This window comes from Ictidomys tridecemlineatus, chromosome 11 (assembly GCF_052094955.1).
Source record: "Ictidomys tridecemlineatus isolate mIctTri1 chromosome 11, mIctTri1.hap1, whole genome shotgun sequence".
Lineage (NCBI taxonomy): Eukaryota > Metazoa > Chordata > Mammalia > Rodentia > Sciuridae > Ictidomys > Ictidomys tridecemlineatus.
Window position 1 is genome coordinate 125,347,656 of NC_135487.1, and position 21,610 is coordinate 125,369,265.

General features: G+C 46.1%; 2 protein-coding genes across 3 annotated transcripts in view; one reads left to right on the top strand and one right to left on the bottom strand.

Annotated features, from left to right (window-relative positions):
• LOC144368757 (Fc receptor-like protein 3) overlaps positions 1 to 21,610 on the top strand; it is a 611,935-nt gene that overhangs the window by 513,521 nt on the left and 76,804 nt on the right.
• On the bottom strand, positions 1,811 to 20,481 carry LOC144368445 (CD48 antigen-like). 2 transcript variants are annotated; one of them, XM_078027322.1, is made up of 4 exons: positions 20,182 to 20,479; positions 8,872 to 9,252; positions 7,863 to 8,156; positions 1,811 to 2,738 (listed from the first exon to the last, which is right to left on the bottom strand). In XM_078027322.1, exons 1-4 carry the CDS (start codon positions 20,249 to 20,251, stop codon positions 2,731 to 2,733), a joined length of 753 nt encoding a protein of 250 aa, XP_077883448.1. In that variant the 5' UTR covers positions 20,252 to 20,479; the 3' UTR covers positions 1,811 to 2,730. The 2 variants fall into 2 exon arrangements, with proteins under 2 accessions (XP_077883448.1, XP_077883447.1); XM_078027321.1 differs by lacking the exon at positions 1,811 to 2,738 and adding an exon at positions 6,176 to 6,624 and having other exon boundaries at positions 20,182 to 20,481.

The following is a 21,610-nucleotide window of genomic DNA, read 5'->3' on the forward strand; positions in this document are numbered from 1 at the left end:
TCCAAATATCAGCAAATATCATAATTTCATTCTTCTTCTTGGCTGAGTATTATTCCATTGTGTATATACCACATTTTCTTTATGCATTCATTGTTGAAGAGAACCTAGGTTGGTTCCATAGCTTAGCAATTGTGAATTGAGATGCTATAAACATTAATGTGGCTGTGTTGTTATAGCATGCTGATTTCAAGCCCTCTGGGTATATGGCAAGGAGTGGAATAACTGAGTCAAATGGTGATTCCATTCCAAGTTTTCTGAGGAATCTCCATACTGCTTTCCAGAGTGGTTGCATGATTTTGCAGTCCCACCAGCATTATATGAGTGTACCTTTCCCCCACATCCTCACCAACATTTATTATTACTTGTATTCTCAGCCTCCCAAGCAGCTGGGATGACAGGTGTGCACCACTGCACTTGGCCAAACTGATAGTTTTGAATATGATTTTTAATATTATGCTGGACCTCTTGCTAATAAACCTGTTTGACTCTCAAAGACAAAAAGGAGGCTGACCTTATTTCGGGGCCAGCAGGGCTGGAGCAGGCTGAAGGTCCCTAGCAGAGGCTGGAGAGTGCTGTCCTCATGATACTTTTTTATGTCTTGTATTGTTATGCCAGATTCATGGGACCCCAGTAGACCTCCAAGAGCTGAATCAGATGCAATCACACAAGGGTCTTTATTGCAAGCTCGAGTCTGAACTCACAACCAGTCCTGATGCAGCAGTCCTAGGGAGTGAGTCCTGGTCCTTTATTCAAGAGATTTTATAAGTTTTGGGGGGATACTCTATGCATCACAACATCACACAGCAAATCATTCCATACCTCAGGAAAATGAAAGGACAACTCTTAACATTGATTAGCACATTCATTGGTGGGAACAAGTTGGGTAGGGGTGATTGGTTAGTACAAGAGGGGGATTCCTTTGAACTGATTGGTTTAGGCCACGAGGGGTGTACGTGCTGAACTACATGGTTTCCCAACATGTTATCCACCACCATAAACTACTGGGGGGTCATCTGGCATCCCAGGTATTTCCCTGTCTCATGCTGATTGGTGGTTGCTAGGGGGTTGCTATGGGTCCTCACCTAGCCTGACTGAGTCAAGGACACCTGGTGCAGCAGACTTCTCCTGTTATTTGCAGAGCAAACAACTCAGCAGGGTGGGTATGTGCCTAGAAAGGCTCTGTGGGTTTTTCCAAGGACAAGGGTCACGCCCCCTTCCTTGGACAGGCCTTGAGGTAGAAGCTGGTTTCTCAAAAATGGAGTCACATCAGTTTCTCAGTATCAGATCTTCCCACAGCTTCACCCAGCTGCCCCCAAGGGGAGGGAGGGAACCTTACACACTTTATTAACCAAGTGCTTCCTTCTTGGGCCAAGAGCAGAGCTGAAGCAGTTTCCTTAAGAAGGAAACCCATTGGGGCTGTGGCTCAGCGGTGGAGCGCTCACCTAGCAAGTGTGAGGGCCTGGGTTCGATTCTCAGTACTACATAAAAGTAAGAAATAAAATAAAGGTATTGCAACCAACTACAACTAAAAAATAAATATTAAAAAATGCAACCTCATTGGGACTGAGGGGATGGGGAGGACAGTAGAGTGAGACAGAGGGTATGACCCTAGAGATACATGTGTGATGATGTGACTCTATGCCATGTAGAGCCAGAGGAATGAGAAGTTGTGCTCCATTTGTGTGCAGTGTGTCAACATGCATTCCACTGCCATCTATAACTAATTAGAGCAAATTTTTAAAAATAGAAGGGAGACCAGCAGAATAGAAGAAGGGGATCAGGGGGAGTGGGGAGGGAAGGGGGAATGAAATTGATTCAATTATGCTGTTTTATTGTTGCCCATGAGTATATCATAACAAATCTCAAGGTGAAATATAATTATAATATGCCATTTAAAAAGGGAAAAAATTCAACCTCAGTCTGGGGAGTCCAGGGTCATCCTCAGGAAAAGAGAAAGTTGAGAAGGACCTGAAATAACATGGATTCCTCTTCCCAGTCCACGGGATGATGGGTTTGCAGGAGTTTGAGGCTTAAGTCCAGGTAGTACAGGGATCCAGGAAGGCCACTCTGGCCCTGGTGTGTAACGTGCACTAGAAACTCCTCCAACACACACACACACTTAGCTCCAGAGAAACCCTGCACAAGGAAAGGAAGGAAAACCTAGAAAGGAAGTTGGGCTCCCACTTGCCACGCTGCCTCCATCAGCCCCAATTCAGTGGCAGGACCATCTTCACCCCCTCCACTGGGGCAAGTCAGCACCTCTTCATGGTGCCCACACCTGGACCTGGGGTCTCAGAATGGCAAGAGTGACGCAGCAGAGGTGGCAAGGCTCTGCCAGCTGCAGAGTCGGGCAAGGTTCTCTTTGGGAAGGCTTCTGAAAGGGAGGGGTAAGAAGCCACAGCAGTGACAGAAGAAGAACCCTGGCTGGGTGGCACGAGAGCTCTGAGCGTCAGGGCAGCTGGGAAGGTGGCAGGAGAAGTGACAGGGCCACATGTGCCCATAGAGGTAGAGATGACCACCAGGTCAGGCTTATGCAGACCAGCAGCATCTCGAGCTGGACTGAAGTCAGAGGAAGTAGGTAGCCGCAGGTGTCAGGTGCAGAGTGCAGGTGTCTCCCTAGTGCTGGGTTCTCCTCCTTCCTCCAAATAAGTCATCTTCAAGTCCCGGCCTGGTCTCTGGACCACGCTGTAAACACTGGTGCAGGGCCCCTTTCCTTCCAGATGTTTCTCATCAATATCCTGAGAATACAAGAAAGAGGGTTTTCAGAGCAGCTGATGGACAGAGTGGCCCCAGAGAGACCAGAAGACAATCGACGCCCATTAACATGAATAGCTTAAGCCAGGGATGGTGGAGCACACGTGTGGTCCCAAGACTTGGGAAGCTGAGGCAGGAGGATTGCAGGTTCTAGGCCAGCCTCAGCAAATTAGTGAGACTATGTCTTGAAATTAAAAAAAAAAAACATTAAACCTCTAGGGGATGGGAGGTATTAGGGGTGAACCCAGAAGTGCTTTACCACTGAGCCACATCCCCAGCTTTTTATTTATTTTTTTGAGACAGGATCTCACTATGTTGTTTAGGGCCTACCAAGTCACTGGGATTACAGGCTTGTGCCACCGACAAAGAAAATACAAATTATTTATTTTTTTGTAGTACTGGGTATTGAACCCAGGGCCTTGTGCATACTAGGCAAAAACTCAACCACAGAGTTACATCCCAACTGATTAGTCAGGTTCTCTAGAGGAACAGAATCAGCAGGAAGTATAATTATCAAAAGGGACCTATTAGGTTGACTTTTACAACCAGGAACTGGATAGTCCACAATGGCCATCTGCAGGCTGGAGAGCTGGGAGAACCAGTAGCTTCAGTCCACGAGGCTGAAGCCCCAGAACCAGAGGGATCCACAGTGCTACCTGGTCTGAGACCTAAGCCTTCTGGAGAATCTCTGTGAGAGTCCACTTGGGAAGAATGAAGAAGCAAGAATCCTATATCCTATCGCAGTAGCAATCAAGAACCCATTCAAGAAGGAGTGAGCTTCATCTGCTGCGGCTTCTTTGTTCTTCCACCTTTTATTCCATCCAAGCCATCATCCTATTGGTTGCTGCTGCCCACACTTAGGGAGAGTCTTCAATTCAGTTGGCTATCCCACATGCCAACCACTCCTAGATACACCCTCATTGACACACTCATAATCCTCTTATTCCTTAGCATCTGTCTCTTTTTTTTCCTAAATATTTATCTTTTAGTTGTAGTTGGACCCAATACCTTTATTTATTTATTTTTATGTGGTGCTGAGGATGGAACCCAGTGCTTCACACTTGCTAAGTGAGCGCTCTACCGCTGAGCCACAACCCCAGCCCCTCCTTGGCATCTCTTAATCCAATCAAGTCAACAATTCAAATTAACCATGACACCAACCCATAAATTTTCTTAATACTCTCAACACAAAAACAGGTAAAAAGGAAAGAAAAAAATGCAGTGGAGATAGCACAGCAGATGCCTGGCTTTGGGCAGCCCAGGGCTGGGTGCCATGAGACCTGGCTGGTCACCACTCACAGCTCTTAGCTTTCGCTTGCCCTTCAGAGAATCCTGTTTTGTCACCTGTGCATAGACTGCATCGTCCTTGGCCCTGGGGTCCTCTGGCAATCCCGCACCTGAGTCATGATAGATTGGAGCTTGATTCTGTGCCAGGGAAACCTCCAACCCTACACACACATACACACACACACACACTTACACTCACACACACTCACACACATGCTCACACTCACATACACACTTATACTCACATTTCCACTCACACTCACACACTCCAACAAACTCTCACACTCACACTTACACTCACACACTCACACTCTAACACATACATGCACTCACACTCATACACACACCCTTACACTCATACACCCACACATGCACTTACACTCACACACACTCACACATGTACTTACACTCACACACACTTTTTCACACTCTCACACTCATATTTCACACACACACTTACACTCACACTCACATAACACACACAATCATACTTACACTCACACACACACACTCATACTCATACTCACTCTCACACTCACACACAATCACACACTCACTCTCACACCTTCACACACACACTCACTTACACTCACACTCACATTCACACAGGCACTTAAACTCATAAACACACACACAGTCTCACACATGCACTTAAACTCACACACTCGCACTAACACACTAAAACAAACTCACACACTCATATTTACACTTTCACACTCACACATACTCATTCTCACATACATTCACAATCACACATTCACTCTGACACACACACTCACACACACTGTAATACACACACTCAGACACACTCACTGGAACACACACACTAACTTATACACACTCATTCTAACACACACACACTCAAATCTAACACACCCACACTGACACTCACCCATAGTCACACTCACACATGCACTTACATTCATATACACACACTGTCATATGCACTTACACTCACACTTTCACACACACACTAACACATTGTCACGTACATAGTCATACACTCACACACAAACACAATCACACTAACACACGCTCAGACTCACACACTAACACACTCATACTTACACTCTCACACTCATACAGACTCACACTATCACACTCATGCTTATACTCTCACACTCATGCTCACACTCTCACAATCACATACACTCACTATCACACACACTCACAATCACACACACTCACACTTTAACACACACTAACAGTCACAATCACATATGGACTTATATACACTCTTATACACTCACACTCACACACACTCTAACACACACTAATATATACACTCACACACACTCACCTCTCACACACTCACACTCTAACACACACACTCACTTATACACACTCATTGCAATACACACACAATCTAACACATGCACTCACACTCACCACAGTCACACTCACACATGCACTTACACTTATACACACACACTCTCACATGCACTTAAACTCTCACACTTTCACACACACACTAACACATTGTCATGTACACACACTGTCATATACTCACACACACAAACACAATCACACACTAACACACACTCAGACTCACACACTAACACACACTCATACTTACACTCTCACTCTCACACACCTTACACTATCACATTCATGCTTACACTCTCACACTCGTACATACTCACTATCACTCACACACACACATTTTAACACAAACGCACTCACACTCACAATCACACATGGACTTATACACACTCTTACACCCTCACACACTCACTCTAACACACTCACACTAATACATAAACTCTCATACACACTCACTCTCACACACATTCACATTCTAAAACACACTCACACTCTAAGAGACATGCACTCACACACGCACTTACACTCACACACATGTACTTACACTCATACACACTCTCACACACACACACACTAACAACACACACACTTTAACACAAACACACTCACACTCACAATCACACATGGACTTATACACACTCTTACACCCTCACACACTCACTCTAACACACTCACACTAATACATAAACTCTCATACATACTCACTCTCACACACATTCACATTCTAAAACACACTCACACTCTAAGAGACATGCACTCACACACACACTTACACTCACACACATGTACTTACACTCATACACACTCTCACACACACACACACTAACACATACACACACTAACACACATTAACATATACACACACTCTCACACACACACACACACACACACTCACACACACAGCCAGGACCCAAGGCCATCATGGCTACACCCATCATCCCCTCTACAAGGCCTCTTCCTGCCATTAAAATGCAGGAGGAAGGAAGTCCAGGATCCAAGGGGAGAGGGGAGACATCTGGACCCAGAAAGGTAAGTGCAACCTGCCTCTCTCCATCTCCATCTCCTTCTTCTCCTTCTTCTCCTTCTTCTCCTTCTTCTCCTTCTTCTCCTTCTTCTCCTTCTTCTCCTTCTTCTCCTTCTTCTTCTTCTTCTTATTCTTCTTCTTCTTCTCTCCTAAGTGCCAAAGGAACAGGAACCCTCCGACTCCCAGGATGAAAAACCCAGCCAGGAAGGCCCCTATGGCGCCTCTCGAGTGGCCAGCTGTGGGGGTTCGTTTCCAGAGTTAGGAAAACAAGAGAGTTAAGAAAGGATACGGCAGAAGAGCAGCTGACACACCCATTGCCAGGGGAGTTGAAGAAGGCGTAGGTGTCAGGGGGGCCTGGTGCAGAAGCCGCAGAGGGAGGGCGTGGCAGGTCCACTCATTCAAGCAGTGGCCCAGGTCCTTCGTGGAGCAAGGGAGACGGGGATGAGCAAGGTGGGGTCTGTGCACAAGTCATCACCAGGAAGAGACAGAAGCTCTCAATCACCAGGTGAAGGATCTCACTGCAGTGGAGGATGACCCATGTCCAAGGTCTCCAGTGAGACCCCCAGGGACATGCGCAGTCACCTGTGTGTGGGGAGCGGCAGGGGTTTCACAGATACTCAGTGTAGCGGAAGCATCCCCCAGGGGAGGGACAGCACAGGAGGCAGGGCTAGGTGGGGAGGCCAGGAGGCAGCCGTGAGTCCAGGAGGTTTGGTGGGCCATGTTGAACTTCCTCTGAGACTCCAGGGTGGAGGGGGCACAGGACCAGGGGTGGGGACTGCACTGACCAGTCAGGCTCCTCCAGCAGCCCCTGGGGGAAGACTGAGAGAGGACGGGGGCACACAGGTCCCAGGCATTCGGGGTCAGTGAAACACCTACTGGGCACAAACTGCCCAGAACTTAGCTGGACACCTGGGCTAAGAGGAGAGAAGGATGTGTCCCCTGCCCTCATGGTGTCACACTCAGGGTGGACTCAGACCCAGAAAGGGATCTTTCCACTCAGGGGGGATGGCCACGGGCAGCTCCTTAAAGAGGCTGCGCCTTCAGAGCCGGCAGTGGCTTCACACGTTAGGGAAGTCAGCAAGCAGCTGTGTCCCTGTGTGGAGGAGGCCACCATCGGGGACACAGGACCTTCTAAGCCCTACATCCTATGGGGACTAGGTGGAGGTCGACCCCAGAGATGACACACACAAAGGCCACAATCCGATCTATTTTGGCAAAGATGACTCTGGACACAGGGCATGGGGACGGGGTGGGACAGGTCCTGGAAGACTGCCCCTGGCCCAGGGGGAAGGGCCTGGAGGTGAGGGATATTTAAAGACAGTCCTGAGCTGGATGCCACCCTACACTTCTGGATTGGAGTGACCAAGGGAAGGCAGTGCTGTTCATAAACACAGCAACAAAAAAGCCAGGGACCCTGGGGCTCCAGAGCCACCTGACCACTCCCTGTGCCCCTCCCTCCTGCAGGTGCACTCACCTGGGCTACAGAGGTCAAGGAGCTGTAAGGTGGCATTTTTCTGGTCCACTGGGTTGCTGAGGACACAGGTGAGGCTGACATTGGGCTGCCTCAGCGGCAGGCTCAGGGCCAGGGGCCAGGGGTTGGGGGGTCCTGGTGCCCCTCTCTGCTCCAGCTCACTGGGGGGGCCCTGGACCTCCCAGGTTACATTCAGGACCTCTACAGCCTCTTGGGCCCCACACTCCAGAGTGACATTGCACCAGCTGGGCGTGATGGACGCTGACGTGGTCCGGATCTGGGCAAGGGGCACAGGATCTGAGGAAGGAGGGGACAAAGGAGAGAGCCTCACACATGCCACACATTGTCCTCCAGAGTCTCACTGACCAGAGGCAGGAGCCCTAGGAGGAAGCTGGGAGCACGTTACAAATAAAGCACAATTTCCCCAGAGCTACATGTTGACAAGTGACAGCAGCCACTTTATTAAGCTCATGTGATCTCACTAGATGAAGCAAGTCTAACTTTTTTTCCCATGAGAACATGATGGCTGAATCCCAGTTTTTAGGGACCATTATTTCTAGAAGATAGGGGTCTTCTGGAAGGGGAGGAAGCGTGGGATAGAAGAGCTTGTCTGGGGCCAGGGTCCTGTGTCCTGGGCCTTGAGCTGAGACAGTGCCTGGGACTGCACAGCCCGACTGAGGCAGGACACCAGGCCAGCTCTGGGAGGACCCAGAAAGCTGTTTTAAACCACGAATATACATTGTTAAAACAGCAAAGGAAAACTAACACACAAAAGCAGTAAATTTAGTCTTACAAAGAAGAGGAAATGTTACTGAGAAAATGGCCAAATTTCCATTTCGTCTCCCAAAACACAGATGTGATTTTTCTCCCTGGTATAAAACCTCAGCTCTACTGTTTATGATGAATATCTGACTTGTTGGTGCCTGAGGAGAATCCTGCAGCATGTGGTCTCAGAGCCTCCTAGACTCAAGGAAGGAGGCTGGCCCTGGGACTAGATGAGGGTGTCACTTACCATAAACAGTGAGGTGGAAAACTTGTTTAATTTCTCTTCCTGTCTGAAATCTGGCCTGGGCCCAGTACTGCCCACTGTCCTGTGAGGTCAGATTGTTAATCCTCAGGGATGACATACTGGGCACCTGGACCCTCTGCTTGTACTTGTCCTGCAGACTGAGCCACTGTGGATCTTCTGTCCCATTCTGGAGTCTCAGCATGTATATGCAGTCTGGATCAGAGCCCAGGCCCCAGTAGGTCTCTATCTTGGGATCCTCTGGCTCCTGGATCACTTGCAACAAGACCGAACCTCCCCGGATCGCCTTCAGATAAGTGCGGGTTCTGAAACCTTTAATCCCAGAACCATGAGCTCCAGAACTCTTGGCTAAAGTGCTGCAGGCACCTAGGGCATTGGGAAAGAGAACATGGATATTTCCTCAAGGAGAACAAGTGAAACAGACATTTTCTTCTTAACCAGTTCACCCAGAACCTTCCTTGACCCAGGGAGGCAGCCTTGTACAGTGAATTGGAACCAATTCTGGGATCAAGTCCTGGTTCTGCTGAAGGTATTTCTGGGTGGGTTACTTCCCTGGACTAACCTTCATTTCCTTATCCGTCTTGACATGGTGACATGAACTAAATGACACTGTGAATTGAAAGCGCCTAGCTCACTGTCTGGTACCTGCTGAGTGTGTAAGTGTAGGAGGTGGCTCCTCATGTCACTCAAGGATCCCTCTGGTGTTCACACCTCTGTGTCATCCTCCCCCACAAAGAGTGTGCACCTAGCAAAAATGATGGGATGTCACTTAATACAACCATTTTCAACCAGAGCACAGGTTCCTCCTGGCTCACTCCTGCTCCCTGTCCTCGGCCTCTCTCCTGCTCACTCTGATGAGGCCAGCTGCCATACTGACAGCTGCCCCATGGAGACACCCACGTGGCAAGGTCCTGAGGGCAGCCCCTGGCCAATAGCTAGTGAGGAACTGAGCTTCCAGGCAGCCGCCACAGGAAACTGCATCCTGTCCACAGTCCCACTGTGATGAGCTCCAAGCAGAAGCTTCCCAGTGGAACCTCGAGATGGTGGCACCCAGAAAACACCTTGATCTGTTTCTGCAAGACCCTGGGCCAGAGACCCCGCTGTCGAGCAGTGCTGACCCCAGACCCATGAGGGAGAACTCGTGATGTCGCTTTTGGGCAACCAGTCATGGGGCAGCAGGTTGCCCCACAGATTAAAACATTCCTGAAGGTGCGTCCCCTTCCCCTTCTTCTAGAAGGTGAGTCACTCAACATAGTGTTGGTCGTGCTGTGGAATCAGTTATAAATCTCTGGGACGTGGGACAGGGAAATTCACGTCTCATTCGTAGGACATTGAGAGACAGTGAGGGCGGGGTTCCGCATGAGTGTGGCTCCGCCACCTTAAAGCTGAGCTGAGTCCACCGCATCCTCTCAGCCTCCCAAGGTCCCACACAGGGAAGGGGGACAGAGTCACACCTGCTTTTTCCCTGCAGCAGCACAAGGGTGACCAATGTATTTCACGTTTTGAGACCAGATGATGATGGAAATGTGGAGGAGCAAGTGGAGCAGTTGGTGAACACACGTTCGAGCCACCAAGAGAGAACTTTCTGGAGCAGCCCCTGGAGTCCCCGTCAGTGTTCCTTAGTGGCTGTCCCCTGCACAGCCCTGGACAGTGGCCTCCATGAGCCCTTCCTCTGCCATCAGGCACAGCCCCAGGGAACCTGGGGACCCTCTCTTCTTCCTGGAGACCAGGTAGGTTTAACCTCCAGGGGAAAGCGCAGCCCAACCATCTTGTCCTGGAGGACGGACACTTCCTCCTTTCAGAAGCCCAGGCTCCACGGGGTGTGCCACACCCAGGACACACCCCAAATTTGCAGATTTCTCCTTGTGTCATGTCTCTCACTTGTGAGTATCTGTAACATGCCCCAGTGGACAAACGCCACATTTCCTTTTCCCAAGGAATCATCCATTCGCGGGCACTTGGGCTGCTCCCACATCTTAGCTGTTGGGAACAGCGTCTCAGTGAACACGCCAGCTTCAATGTTTGGCCCAGAAGTGGGGAGCTGGATGATATAGGAGTTTGGGTTTCAGTTTTGGAGGACCTTCCATTTCTTCAAAATAGCGACACTAATTTACATTCCCACCAACAGGGTCTGAGGGTTCACTTTCTGCCTATCTTTGCCAGTGCTTATGAACATCCATCATCGGAATAACAGCCATGCGAACAGATGTGACTGATATCTCCCTGTTTAAAATTCTCATTTCCCTGATGATCAGAGATGTTGAGGATTTTTTCATATTTCTGTTGGCTATTCATTTCTCTTCTTTGAGAAGTATCTGTTCAAAACTTTAAATCGTGTTACCTGTTTCCTTGCTATTGAGTTACTTAGTTCTTTATCCATTAGGGCTATTGGCCCCATATCGGACGTGTGCTTTTCAGATATTCTCTCCCAAGACATGGGCTATCTCTTCACTCTGTGGTTTCCCTTTCTGTGCAGAAGGTTTTTAATTTGATGCAATTCGGTCAATTTTTGCTGTTGGTGTCTGTGCTTGGGAGCCCTCGTCAAGACATCGCCACCCAAGCTCATGGAACTTTTCCTTTATGCTTTCTTCTAGAGGTGTTAGAGCTGCAAACCTTATGATTAAGGCTTTTATCCATTTTGAGTTGTTTTTTTCTCTTTTTAAAATTTTTTATTCATTGTGGTCACCACAGTGTCTGTGTCCCCCTGCCAGCATTGTAAGAGGGTCCTTCAGGGAAGCCAGTGTTTTGTGCTGAACAGGAACCTCAAGGTCTGGCAGAGGCTTTCATCAGCTGGTCTAAAGGGCACAGCTGCAACATGGCCTCCTGGGCAAGGTTTGCAGACCACATCTGCACAGGGTGTGAGGAGGGAGATGTCCTTGGGCAGGAGATCTGAGGACACCAGCCCTGAGGTCCCCCTCAGGAGCAGAGGCAGAGAAGACCAGGTCAGGGGAGGAGCTGAGGAGCAGGATTCCTTCCCTCCCTTGGGGACAGAAGAAGTGACCACAGGGACAGCTCAGGGTGTCCTCTCTTAAGGAGCCCTAAACAGGCTCCCCAGCTGTGACTCCCTGTCAGGTGACAGGATGGGACAGGTCAGGACGAGAAAGACAGAGCAGAGGCCTTGCAGTGGCCACAGAAAGCCCTGTGTGAGTGGAAGCCCTGGGTCACCCTGGAGGGGCTTCAGAGGTGAGCTGTCAAGACCCTCCTATTACAGAGCAGGGGGTCCCCATGGGAGTGGAACAGGAGAGCAGGGGACAGAGTCCTTGGAGTGGCCAAGCACAGCTGAGACTTCTGGCTCGCCCAGGGTTGGACAGCCAGCCTGCCAGACTCCCACTTCCTAGAAGAGGGAACCACAATACAGAGGAGGGTCAGCCTCAGCCTGTGGGAGGATCTGCCCCCGAGGCCCAATGGTGGGTGACATCAGCAAGACAGAGAAGGGAGGCAGAGAGGGGAGGCAGCAGGAGCTCTCTGACCTACAGAAGATGCTCATCCTCAACAAGGAAAAGAGCAGCCATGGAGCACATGGGCTTTACCAGGTAGAGTGTGAACTTCATTCTACAAAATTAAAAATGCAACCGTGGGCATAGAACATGGTTCCTCTGTGTGTCATATCATCATGTCCCTATCACCTCCTTCCCACACAAACAGCAGTTCCCTGTCAGCTGAAGCATGAAGCCCTAAGTACCTTCCTTGATGACCTCTCCACTGTCTCTGTGTCTCTCTCTGGGGTCCACAGTGACCTAGACCCTTCTCCAGCTCCCTGCCAGCAGACGGGGGCATTCAGTAAATGCTGTTGGAGTCCCCACAAGTCAAGAACGCACCCTCTGCAGTCACCAGTGTCTCTGGAAAATTCCAGTGTGAAACTAGCTGTCCTCAGGTTCCCTCCTTCCCTTCCACACTTCCCCATCCACCACATGTGGGAAAGGGCTTGTGATTTAATAGGGAAGTTCACCACCACCCTCACCATCACTGCTTCACCTCCATCTCTGCCCCCAAGCAAGGCTGAGACAACAGGGGACAACACAGAAACCAAAGAAAAATGCAGCTGTGGATCTTCAGGCTTCCAGAAAGGACGCAGAGCAATTTAGGGCTGACGCTCCTTCCACGAAGAGCCTCTTACAAAGCTCCTCTGCAACAGGTTTGTCCCATTCAGGTCCAGGGAGGGCAGGCCTATGGGCAGCCATTTCAACCTTCCCAGTTCCTGTGTGGCCTTGAGCGAGTCACTGTCTCCCTCTGGATTCAGATTGGGAATCCCTAAATGAGAAATGTAGAGTCTTTCTCTCCCGGCCCCCTCCTTCCCTCCCTCTTCCTTGCTTTCCTTCTTATCTTTCTGCCTCCCTTTTCTTTTTTCTTTCCCTCTGTAATTTTCCAACCCCAGAGCCTACTGAAGAAAGCACTAGACCATTTAACATACTTCTTACTTACACAGCATTGTGAAAAGGGGAAAGTCTACACTTTGCTGTTCACAAAAGTTGTCCACTTAAAAAAAAAAAGAAAGAAAAAGTTGTCCATTCATAAGCACCACACACTAATTCATGTGCCACTGGATGCCAAACAGTTGCCCATTTCTAATGGGGTACCAGCCCCTTACAATTTTGCAAAGTTCATTGTTCACTGAAAATGTCCTATTCCACAAGTGCTCTCTAATCCATTAAATTGCATATAATTCCTTGAAAGTTTACTTAGTAGCTGGTTTATTTGTTTGTTTGTTTGTTTGTTTACTATAACAGTAAAAGCTTTCACCAACTTATCCAACACAACTGAAATCAGCGTACTATAGCAGTACATTGGTTTCAATGTCTATAAATAGTACACTTCAATTAGCCAAGGTAGGAAACCCGCCAAGGTGTCCATCAACAGACCAACAAATTTAAAAAGTGTGACAAACACATGGTTTTACTCAGACATAAAAAGTAAAATGAAGTTATTTGCAGGTAAATGAAAGGAACTAGAGAACATCATGCTAAGTGAAATAAGCCAGATTCAGAAAGTCAAGGGTTGAATATTTCCTCTCCCATGAAGAAGTTTGAGAGAAAAAAAAAATTTTTTAAGTGGAGTATTTCATAAGAGTAGAAGAAAAATGCTAGAGGAAAGGTCAGGGCCAAGGGGGAGGGAGGACAGAAAAAAACAGGAAGAATACTGTGGGAGCTGCCACAGCCCCTGGTCCTTGAGTGACCAGAGTATGGAGATGTGGCCAGCCAGCCACGGGCTGTGTGTGACCTGTGAGCCCCGAGCACACAAAGTGGACTGGACCCACGTTGCCCCTCTGTTTGGACAGGCCTCGCTCTGGTCTTTTCTTAGCTCACTCTGCCATGATCCCCACACAGCTCATAGATGGCCATGGCCGCCCTAGATGCTGGCCACCCTCTGACAGCAGACATCATGAAGCTAGACTCAGCCCCTGAAACCTGCCTCATTTGAATGGCTTCTTCCCAATAAAAGGCTTCAGCACAGGAGCCCTCTCTGTCTTTCCAAAGGTCCCTAAGGTCAGAGGAGCCATCTCAGGACCCAGAGAAAAAGGTATTTCGCTGTCTCTGTGGGTTATTTCACGCAGCCCAGTTCACCTGGAGTGACCCTGAGTGTTGAGTCGTGGAACTTGACAATAGGTGTCCTGTAAGGTGACTGCAGGGTGATTTTCAGAAATTTAGCGGGTTTGGAATTTCTCTCCAGGAGTTAAGCGGGCTTAGGATGTCAGAGTACTGTGGGCTGAATTGTAGAAAGTAGACAGAAGGAATATCTGTGACGTTAAACTTTTTAATATTTGGGAATATTTTGTCTTCAGGAAAAAAACCCTTATTTTTCCAATTCTAGAGACCTTAAATAAACATAAAAATTAGTAAGATGATTAATGGGATATGTTAGGTTCAGTCCTCTCCCATGGGAAAGGACTTTTATGGACTTTTTTGTGTGAATCTTTATATTTTAAAATATGAGATAAAGAATTTTTAGGTTTATGTACTAAAGTCTGTGCTTGGAGAGTGAAAAAAAGGACAAAAAGATTTTGTGATGAGATTTCATACAAGGATTCTTTACCTGTAGAGAGGAGAATTTTATTTTTCTATTATTTTTGTGAATGCTCAGTGTGTACTGAACCTGTTTGCTACATTCTTGTCCTATCAGATCAGAATGTCTGTAACTCAGCCCCTGTGTCCTATGGGGTCTGTAACTGGACCCACCTCCAGCAGTGCCTTTAACCCTTAAACAAACTGGCCTGGGTGCCAAACTCAGACTGCCTCAAGATCTGATAGTAACACGGGCGTCTGCCATTAAAACTCACTTCTAAAGTGCCACCTGCTGCAAGGGAAAATACAAAAGATAGGAGAACACACACTGCAGCAAGCACTATTAGAAAAACTGCAGAGCTATATAACAAGTATAAGAAATACATATGCTTCTTTATATTTTGCTTCTAATTTTGAAGGTTATGAGGATGCATTTGCTTGTTGAAGAAACAAAGCCGGTAATGTTCCTGTGGTGACCAAAAAATCCTTATTCTGTTCAATTCTAGCTATGAATTTTAAAAAATGAATAAATACAATATACACAAGGATCTTACTTTAGCTGCATCACATGACATAAAATAAGAGTGCACTCCTAGTTAAGAATAAATCGAAATGGATCCAAAATTAAGAAACACATGGTTACATAAAGTTTATACAATTATAAGTTATGCCCTTATTCATGTTATATATTTTTCTAGATATTTGAATAATATCTAGAAAATAAATTTATATTTCTATAAATTTGCTTTCAAGAGATAAAACAACCATCGAGTAATCTCTAACTCTCAAATTATTGTACAAACTTTATAAAATAATAAACTAATATAATTCTGTCTACAGAAACATCCACGGACTTTAACTATACTTTCATTGAGATATTTCTTATCAAGGTACAATAATTTGTTTAGATTCTAAGGTTTTCAAAAATTATTCTAAAGTATAACCACAAAAAATTCTAAAGGGAAAAGAAGATGCTTCAACAGAGAGGAAACACACATTGGAGGTCCTCAGAAAAGAAAAAAAAAAAGAAATCATCTTTGGGTAAAACAAGGTCTTTATATTCTAGATTTTAATGATAAAAGTATTTTCCTAAATAGGAAAATCTTCAAATTATTATCTAGACAGGTGATGTATATACTGGACTGACTATAAAAAATTTAGCTGATTAATTCAAGGCTATTTCAGGCTATTTCCCTGATTTTACTATACTGATGTGAGCTGAGATTTTGTCCATATTTTGATATGATAAAGACCTATTAAAATATTAAGTTTATTTCCTTAAAGGAAGGTCTTTATTTCCCAATGATTCTTACTGTTTAAGGCAAAGATAAATTTTAGTGAATAAATTCACATCCTTAATTAAACACTAAATATATTAAACTGTTGACTTAGATCCCAATTTTGACAATTCTCCCTGGAGACTAAATTTGATGATTCAAAGACACTGCTGATTCTTGCATATAACTTTCGTTTGTTGGATTGTTGTGAGATTTGAGAGAACATTTTGTTAGGACTGATGTTCTCCAAATTAAGGTTGTACATGGGTTTTGAACAATGGAAGTTGCAAAACTTGTTGGAAATTCATTGGTATTATATAAATTATATGACTGGACCTATTATCCATTAAAAATATGGTAAGATTTATATACTACTCCCCACAGTGGGAAGTAACTTTAATCATATTTTTTAAAAGGACAATTGATACACCTATTTAAAGGATAATATTCTGAGATATTATGAAATCTACTCTCAAGAAGAGATTGAGGGCTCCTTATAATTTAAACTAATTAAATTATGATTTATACCAATCTTTTAAATAAAGAAAAGGGGGAAAAGTACCCTACAGACACATATTAGATATTACCAAATATTTTTAAATTTTTTCTTAATTGTAATATTGAGAGCTTTACTGTTACTGCACATGATTCAGCATATTAAATCAGATTTCCAAAGACAGAGTTGAAACCTGTCATCATGAAAATGACTGAAAAACCTGACACAGGAAGTAAATCTCCCAACTGAAGAGTTTACAACCATGCAGCTTCATGAGTGTGTCAGGTAAGTAAATGCATGAGCAAACCTCTGTGGACCCATTTCTCAAGTCCACTTTTAACATGCATTGCAGGGCCTGGAAAGTCCATCAGTGAAACTAGATTAACTAGATTAATTAGTTAATTAATTAACTAGATTAATTATAATAATAGTCAGCACAGTTGATCCTATGGTAAACAGGCTGTCTGGGAGTATCTTTTGAGAAAAAGACCACATATAAGAAACATAAACCAGCCAATCATGCTGGTCCTTAGAGATGAAGACTATATTGACCTATCTGGACAATTGTCACAAAGATTCATAAAATAGATTTTTCCTATACAGGCCAGTTATTTATTAAAATATCCACCAATGTACTGTTGCCCTAACCATTCTACAGTAGAAATTGACACCTTTGCTAAGAGGATAGATTATGCAAATGTCTTGTCGGTGCAACATAAGGTGTCTAGAGATATTGGGTATATTTTAGACTGGCTCCCAGAGTTGACAACCATGATTGTGCAAGGATGCCATAACCCCTGGAGGTTTATTGGTAATAATACCCTCACCCTCAGCGAGATGGCACCCAAAAGGATGTTTTGATGTTTGACTTCTATCTTCAAAATATTTATATTACTGACAGACCTAATAGACTCCTTAAATGTGAGAATTAAGAAAAAGGTAGATGAATATCCTGTAGCCTTACCTTATTGTGTCACAAGTTATTGCCAGCTAATATTTCAGAGCTATAATATGCTGTAGTTAAGGTTCAGGCTTTGAAACAAGTGCATGTCAATTAACCAGACCTAGGCAAGCTTAAATTACTTAAATTACTTCCAAGATCCTTCATACTCAGATAAGTGATAATGAAAGAATTGAAACTAACTTAAAATGCTCTAGAAGCCACTGTAATCAATATTGTGATCAATATTGTGCTCTATGATTTGTGGAAAGGCATAAATGTCATGCTAAATAAAAATATCTGTGATGCTGTGGCCAAACACAATGCTTCCCAATAAAATTGGGAAAAGATTAAGAATCTCCCGATGAGTGTTTTGCAGAATAATAATAATAACCTGGATCTTCCACGTTGTTTATGTTATTGAGATAATATGTTTTCTACTAATTCTTTTTGTGTTTCAATAGTAGATCATGATGACCTTGGACCAACAATTCAGTGTCTGGAAGATATAATTCCCCAATAGCCCCCCCTATTTTTTAAATTAAGAAAGGGGGACTATATCGGTAGCTGCCACATAGAACCGAGTGCCCCTTGCCTTGAGTGATGAGAGTGTGGAGATGTGGCCAACCAGCCATGGGCTGTGTGTGTGTGAACTGTGGGCACTGAGCACACAAGGTGGACTGAACCGACATTGACCCTCTGGGCGGGCCTCTCTCTGGTCTTTCTTAGGTCGCTCTGCCATGATCCCCACACAGCTCATAGATGGGCATGGCCTCCCTAGATGCTGGTCAACCTGCTGACAGCAGACATCATGAATCTAGACTCAACCCCCTGAAACCTGACCCCTTGCCTCATTTGAATGGCTTCTTCCCAATAAAAGTGTTCAGCATGCGCTCTCGCTCTCTCTCTCTCTCTCTCTCTCTCTCTCTCTCTCTCTCTCTCTCTCTCTCTCTCTCTCCCAGGACCCCTAAGGTCAGAGGAGCCAAATAAAAAAAATATTTCTCTGTGTCTTTGTGGTTGTTTTGTGCAGCCCAGTTCACCTGGAGTGACCCTGAGTGTTTGGTCAAGGAACACAACAGAATAGTACAAGAAAAATGAACCAAATTATGCCATATGCATGTATGAATGAATATACCACAATGAACCCCACTTTCATGTATGATTGCAATACATTCATACATTAAAATAGGAGACTAGAATAGTAGAGAAAGTTGGAAGAGGGGAGGGAGAACAAAAAGAGGAAATACTGGGGAATTATCTGGAACAAATCTTGTTATGTACATGATGGTACCATGAATTCTACTAAAAAGTACAATTAGAAAAAGCTACAATCAACATCTTTAAAGCTGTCACCAAATTCAAATCAGTAGGTCATGTTATGTTTGTTAGCTTTTGGTTTCCTTCTACATACAAACATAACATTCTATTATGTCATAAATGTGATATGTGGCCCATAGTCACCATCAGTGTATTTTTTCATTTTCTGTTTTTCAGAATATGTTTTTCAGCCCCTGTTTAACCTCCCATCCTCTCTCCTCTGGCATCTTTTCCTGCGCAATTTTACCTGCTCCTGAAACCTGTGTTACCCTCCATTGTTTCCTTCCACCTATTCAGTGTAAACATAGCCACGTGGTACATAGACAGCCTCAGTTTAACAGGCAGCTTGTCCTTTTGGTTGTTGTTTAAATATTTGTTTTTGCTTTTTTTTTTTTTTTAGTTGTAGGTGGACACAATAACCTCTATTTTATTTTCATGTGGTGCTGAGGATCAAACCTGGTGACTCACACATGCTAGGCAAGTGCTTTACCACTGAGCCTCAGCCCCAGCCTCAACTTGTCCTTTTATATAATAAGGACTTCACGGTGCTCAGTTCTCTCGGTCTTGCTGAGGAGGATGTATGCATCTCCCTCATGGAAACTGGACATTCTTCCCAGAACACTGGGGCACTGTTTCCTTAGCCTCCATGACATCCCATGCACGGGAGCCCCAGATACTGCTCAGTTTGCTCAATCTTTCCTCAATTGATGGCACCTCCTGTTTTTCCAGGGTTTTCCAGGAACAGTGATGAGATAAGCAAGGTTCCAGCTGAGGTCTCCTGGCCGGAGGCATTTCAGGGTGGGGGGAAGGAGCGCAGACCAGAGGAGCTTCCTCCAGCTCAGACACCAGGGTTCAAGTAGGGCCCTCCACAGAAGAGCTGCAGAGGCCCTGAGGACCCTGGGGGCCCAGGCTGGGGTGCTGCCTCCTCACCCTGTGCCCCAGGAACAGGCTCTTGGTCTGTCTCCATCACCCTCCCCAGGCAGCTCCAGCCCCTCCCTGCTGCTGCAGCCCAGGTGGCCTCAGCTCCCTGGCTATGGTCCCTCATGCAGCCAGGGCTGCCCATGCCCAGGGTCCCAGGTCCTCACCACAAAAAGGCCATTTTGCTCTTTCCGTTCATCCTGGGCTCTGCCCACACTGCACTGGTGAATTATAACAGTGCGGCTTTCTCTTTTTGTTTCCCAAAGACATCAGAGCCTCACAGCCCCCAGGACTGAAGGGTCCCAGGACCCCCAACTGCCCTCCCTTCAAGGGAGCTCTGCTACTCACAGAGAAGGCTAATGATTCCCAGGAGCCTGGTGGTCCAGCAGAGGTGGGGGTCCTGTGAGCTGTGTCCCATCCCGGCTGCCTGCCGGCCTCTTCAGTTGGGGAGAAAACATCCGAAAGGGGAACAAGCAAGAGGAGGAGCTTCCCTGCTCTGAGGGCAGAGCCACAGGCCAGTGTTAGGAAGCCCACCAGAGTTCACAGAGGCAACCTCACTCGCTCTAAGAAATTGCAGAATAACTGTACGAACAACCAGAGCCTGGATGGACATCTGGTCTCTGACATCTGTTGGCAAGCCTTTCCTGCAGGCAGAGCCAGCTTGTCTCAGGTATCTACACCTTCCCACACTCACTGGGTGAACAGCTCTGCCCAGGCAGCCCTGATCCCAATGCCAGCCTGTGGCCCGCACAGAAGTCCCCCTCTTAAAAGCAACCTGAGCTAAGCCATTCTGAGTTCCATGGCTTTTCTCTGCACTTACCCCATTCTATAGCTCATTTATTGTCAGATATTACAAGAACTTCAACTGTGACTTCCCTAAGGGAGTAACTGTGGTCAACAAAACACCAAACTGTACTGGAGAGTGGTAACCACCAAATCTTTGCACTCAGCTTTGATGGAGAGGCCTCGTGGCTTCTGAGCTCTTATTGGTGCTCAGGCAAAGACAAGCTCTTCCCTCTGTTCTGCAGGCCTCTGGAACTGTTTAGATTGTGGGTGGGGGCAGGGTTAGAGGGGCTGTATCCTACAGAGGGAAGCAGGATAATGGCTGGAAACTAAGGGCACAAAGGTCAGTCAATAGATATTCCAGCTGACAGGTGCCAGGGACTTTTCAGAACACCACATCTCACATTTTCAACGTGCCAGCCATCCTACCCTAAGGTATGATGTAGTATCCAAAGACACAGAGAGCCCCTGGTTCAATCCCCAGCACCACAAGACAAAAAGCAACAACAAAGGAGCCTGCACAACAGTGTGTTTGCCACCAAGAGCCAAATAGAAGAGAAATAAAGATCAGACACATGGAGCGCTGATGAACCAGCCTAATTCCATGTTAAGATTGGGAGCCATCTCATCACAAAGTCACGAAAGTTCATTTCTGTTTTACTGTAAAATACCAAGACTTCTATTTGGCCTGACCATAATTGGATGTTTTAAACAGTTGCTTGGGATTCCTGCCCTTGCTTTGAACTTCCCCATGCCTGGCTCTCCTTGACCAGATGACAACCCTCCCTGAATCCCAGCTGCCCCTCGTTAACTTTGATGTTGGACTGAGTCTGCTCCCCACCTTGAGACGTTAAACATAGATCCTAAACCTGCTGTCAGCCCTTGTATTTCACTTACCAGAACCCTGTTATCTCTAAGTTCCCTAGACACCCCCTTTTTGGTAACTTTTTGTGTTATAAGAACTTCCCTGTAGTCACACCAGCTGCTTACTGTT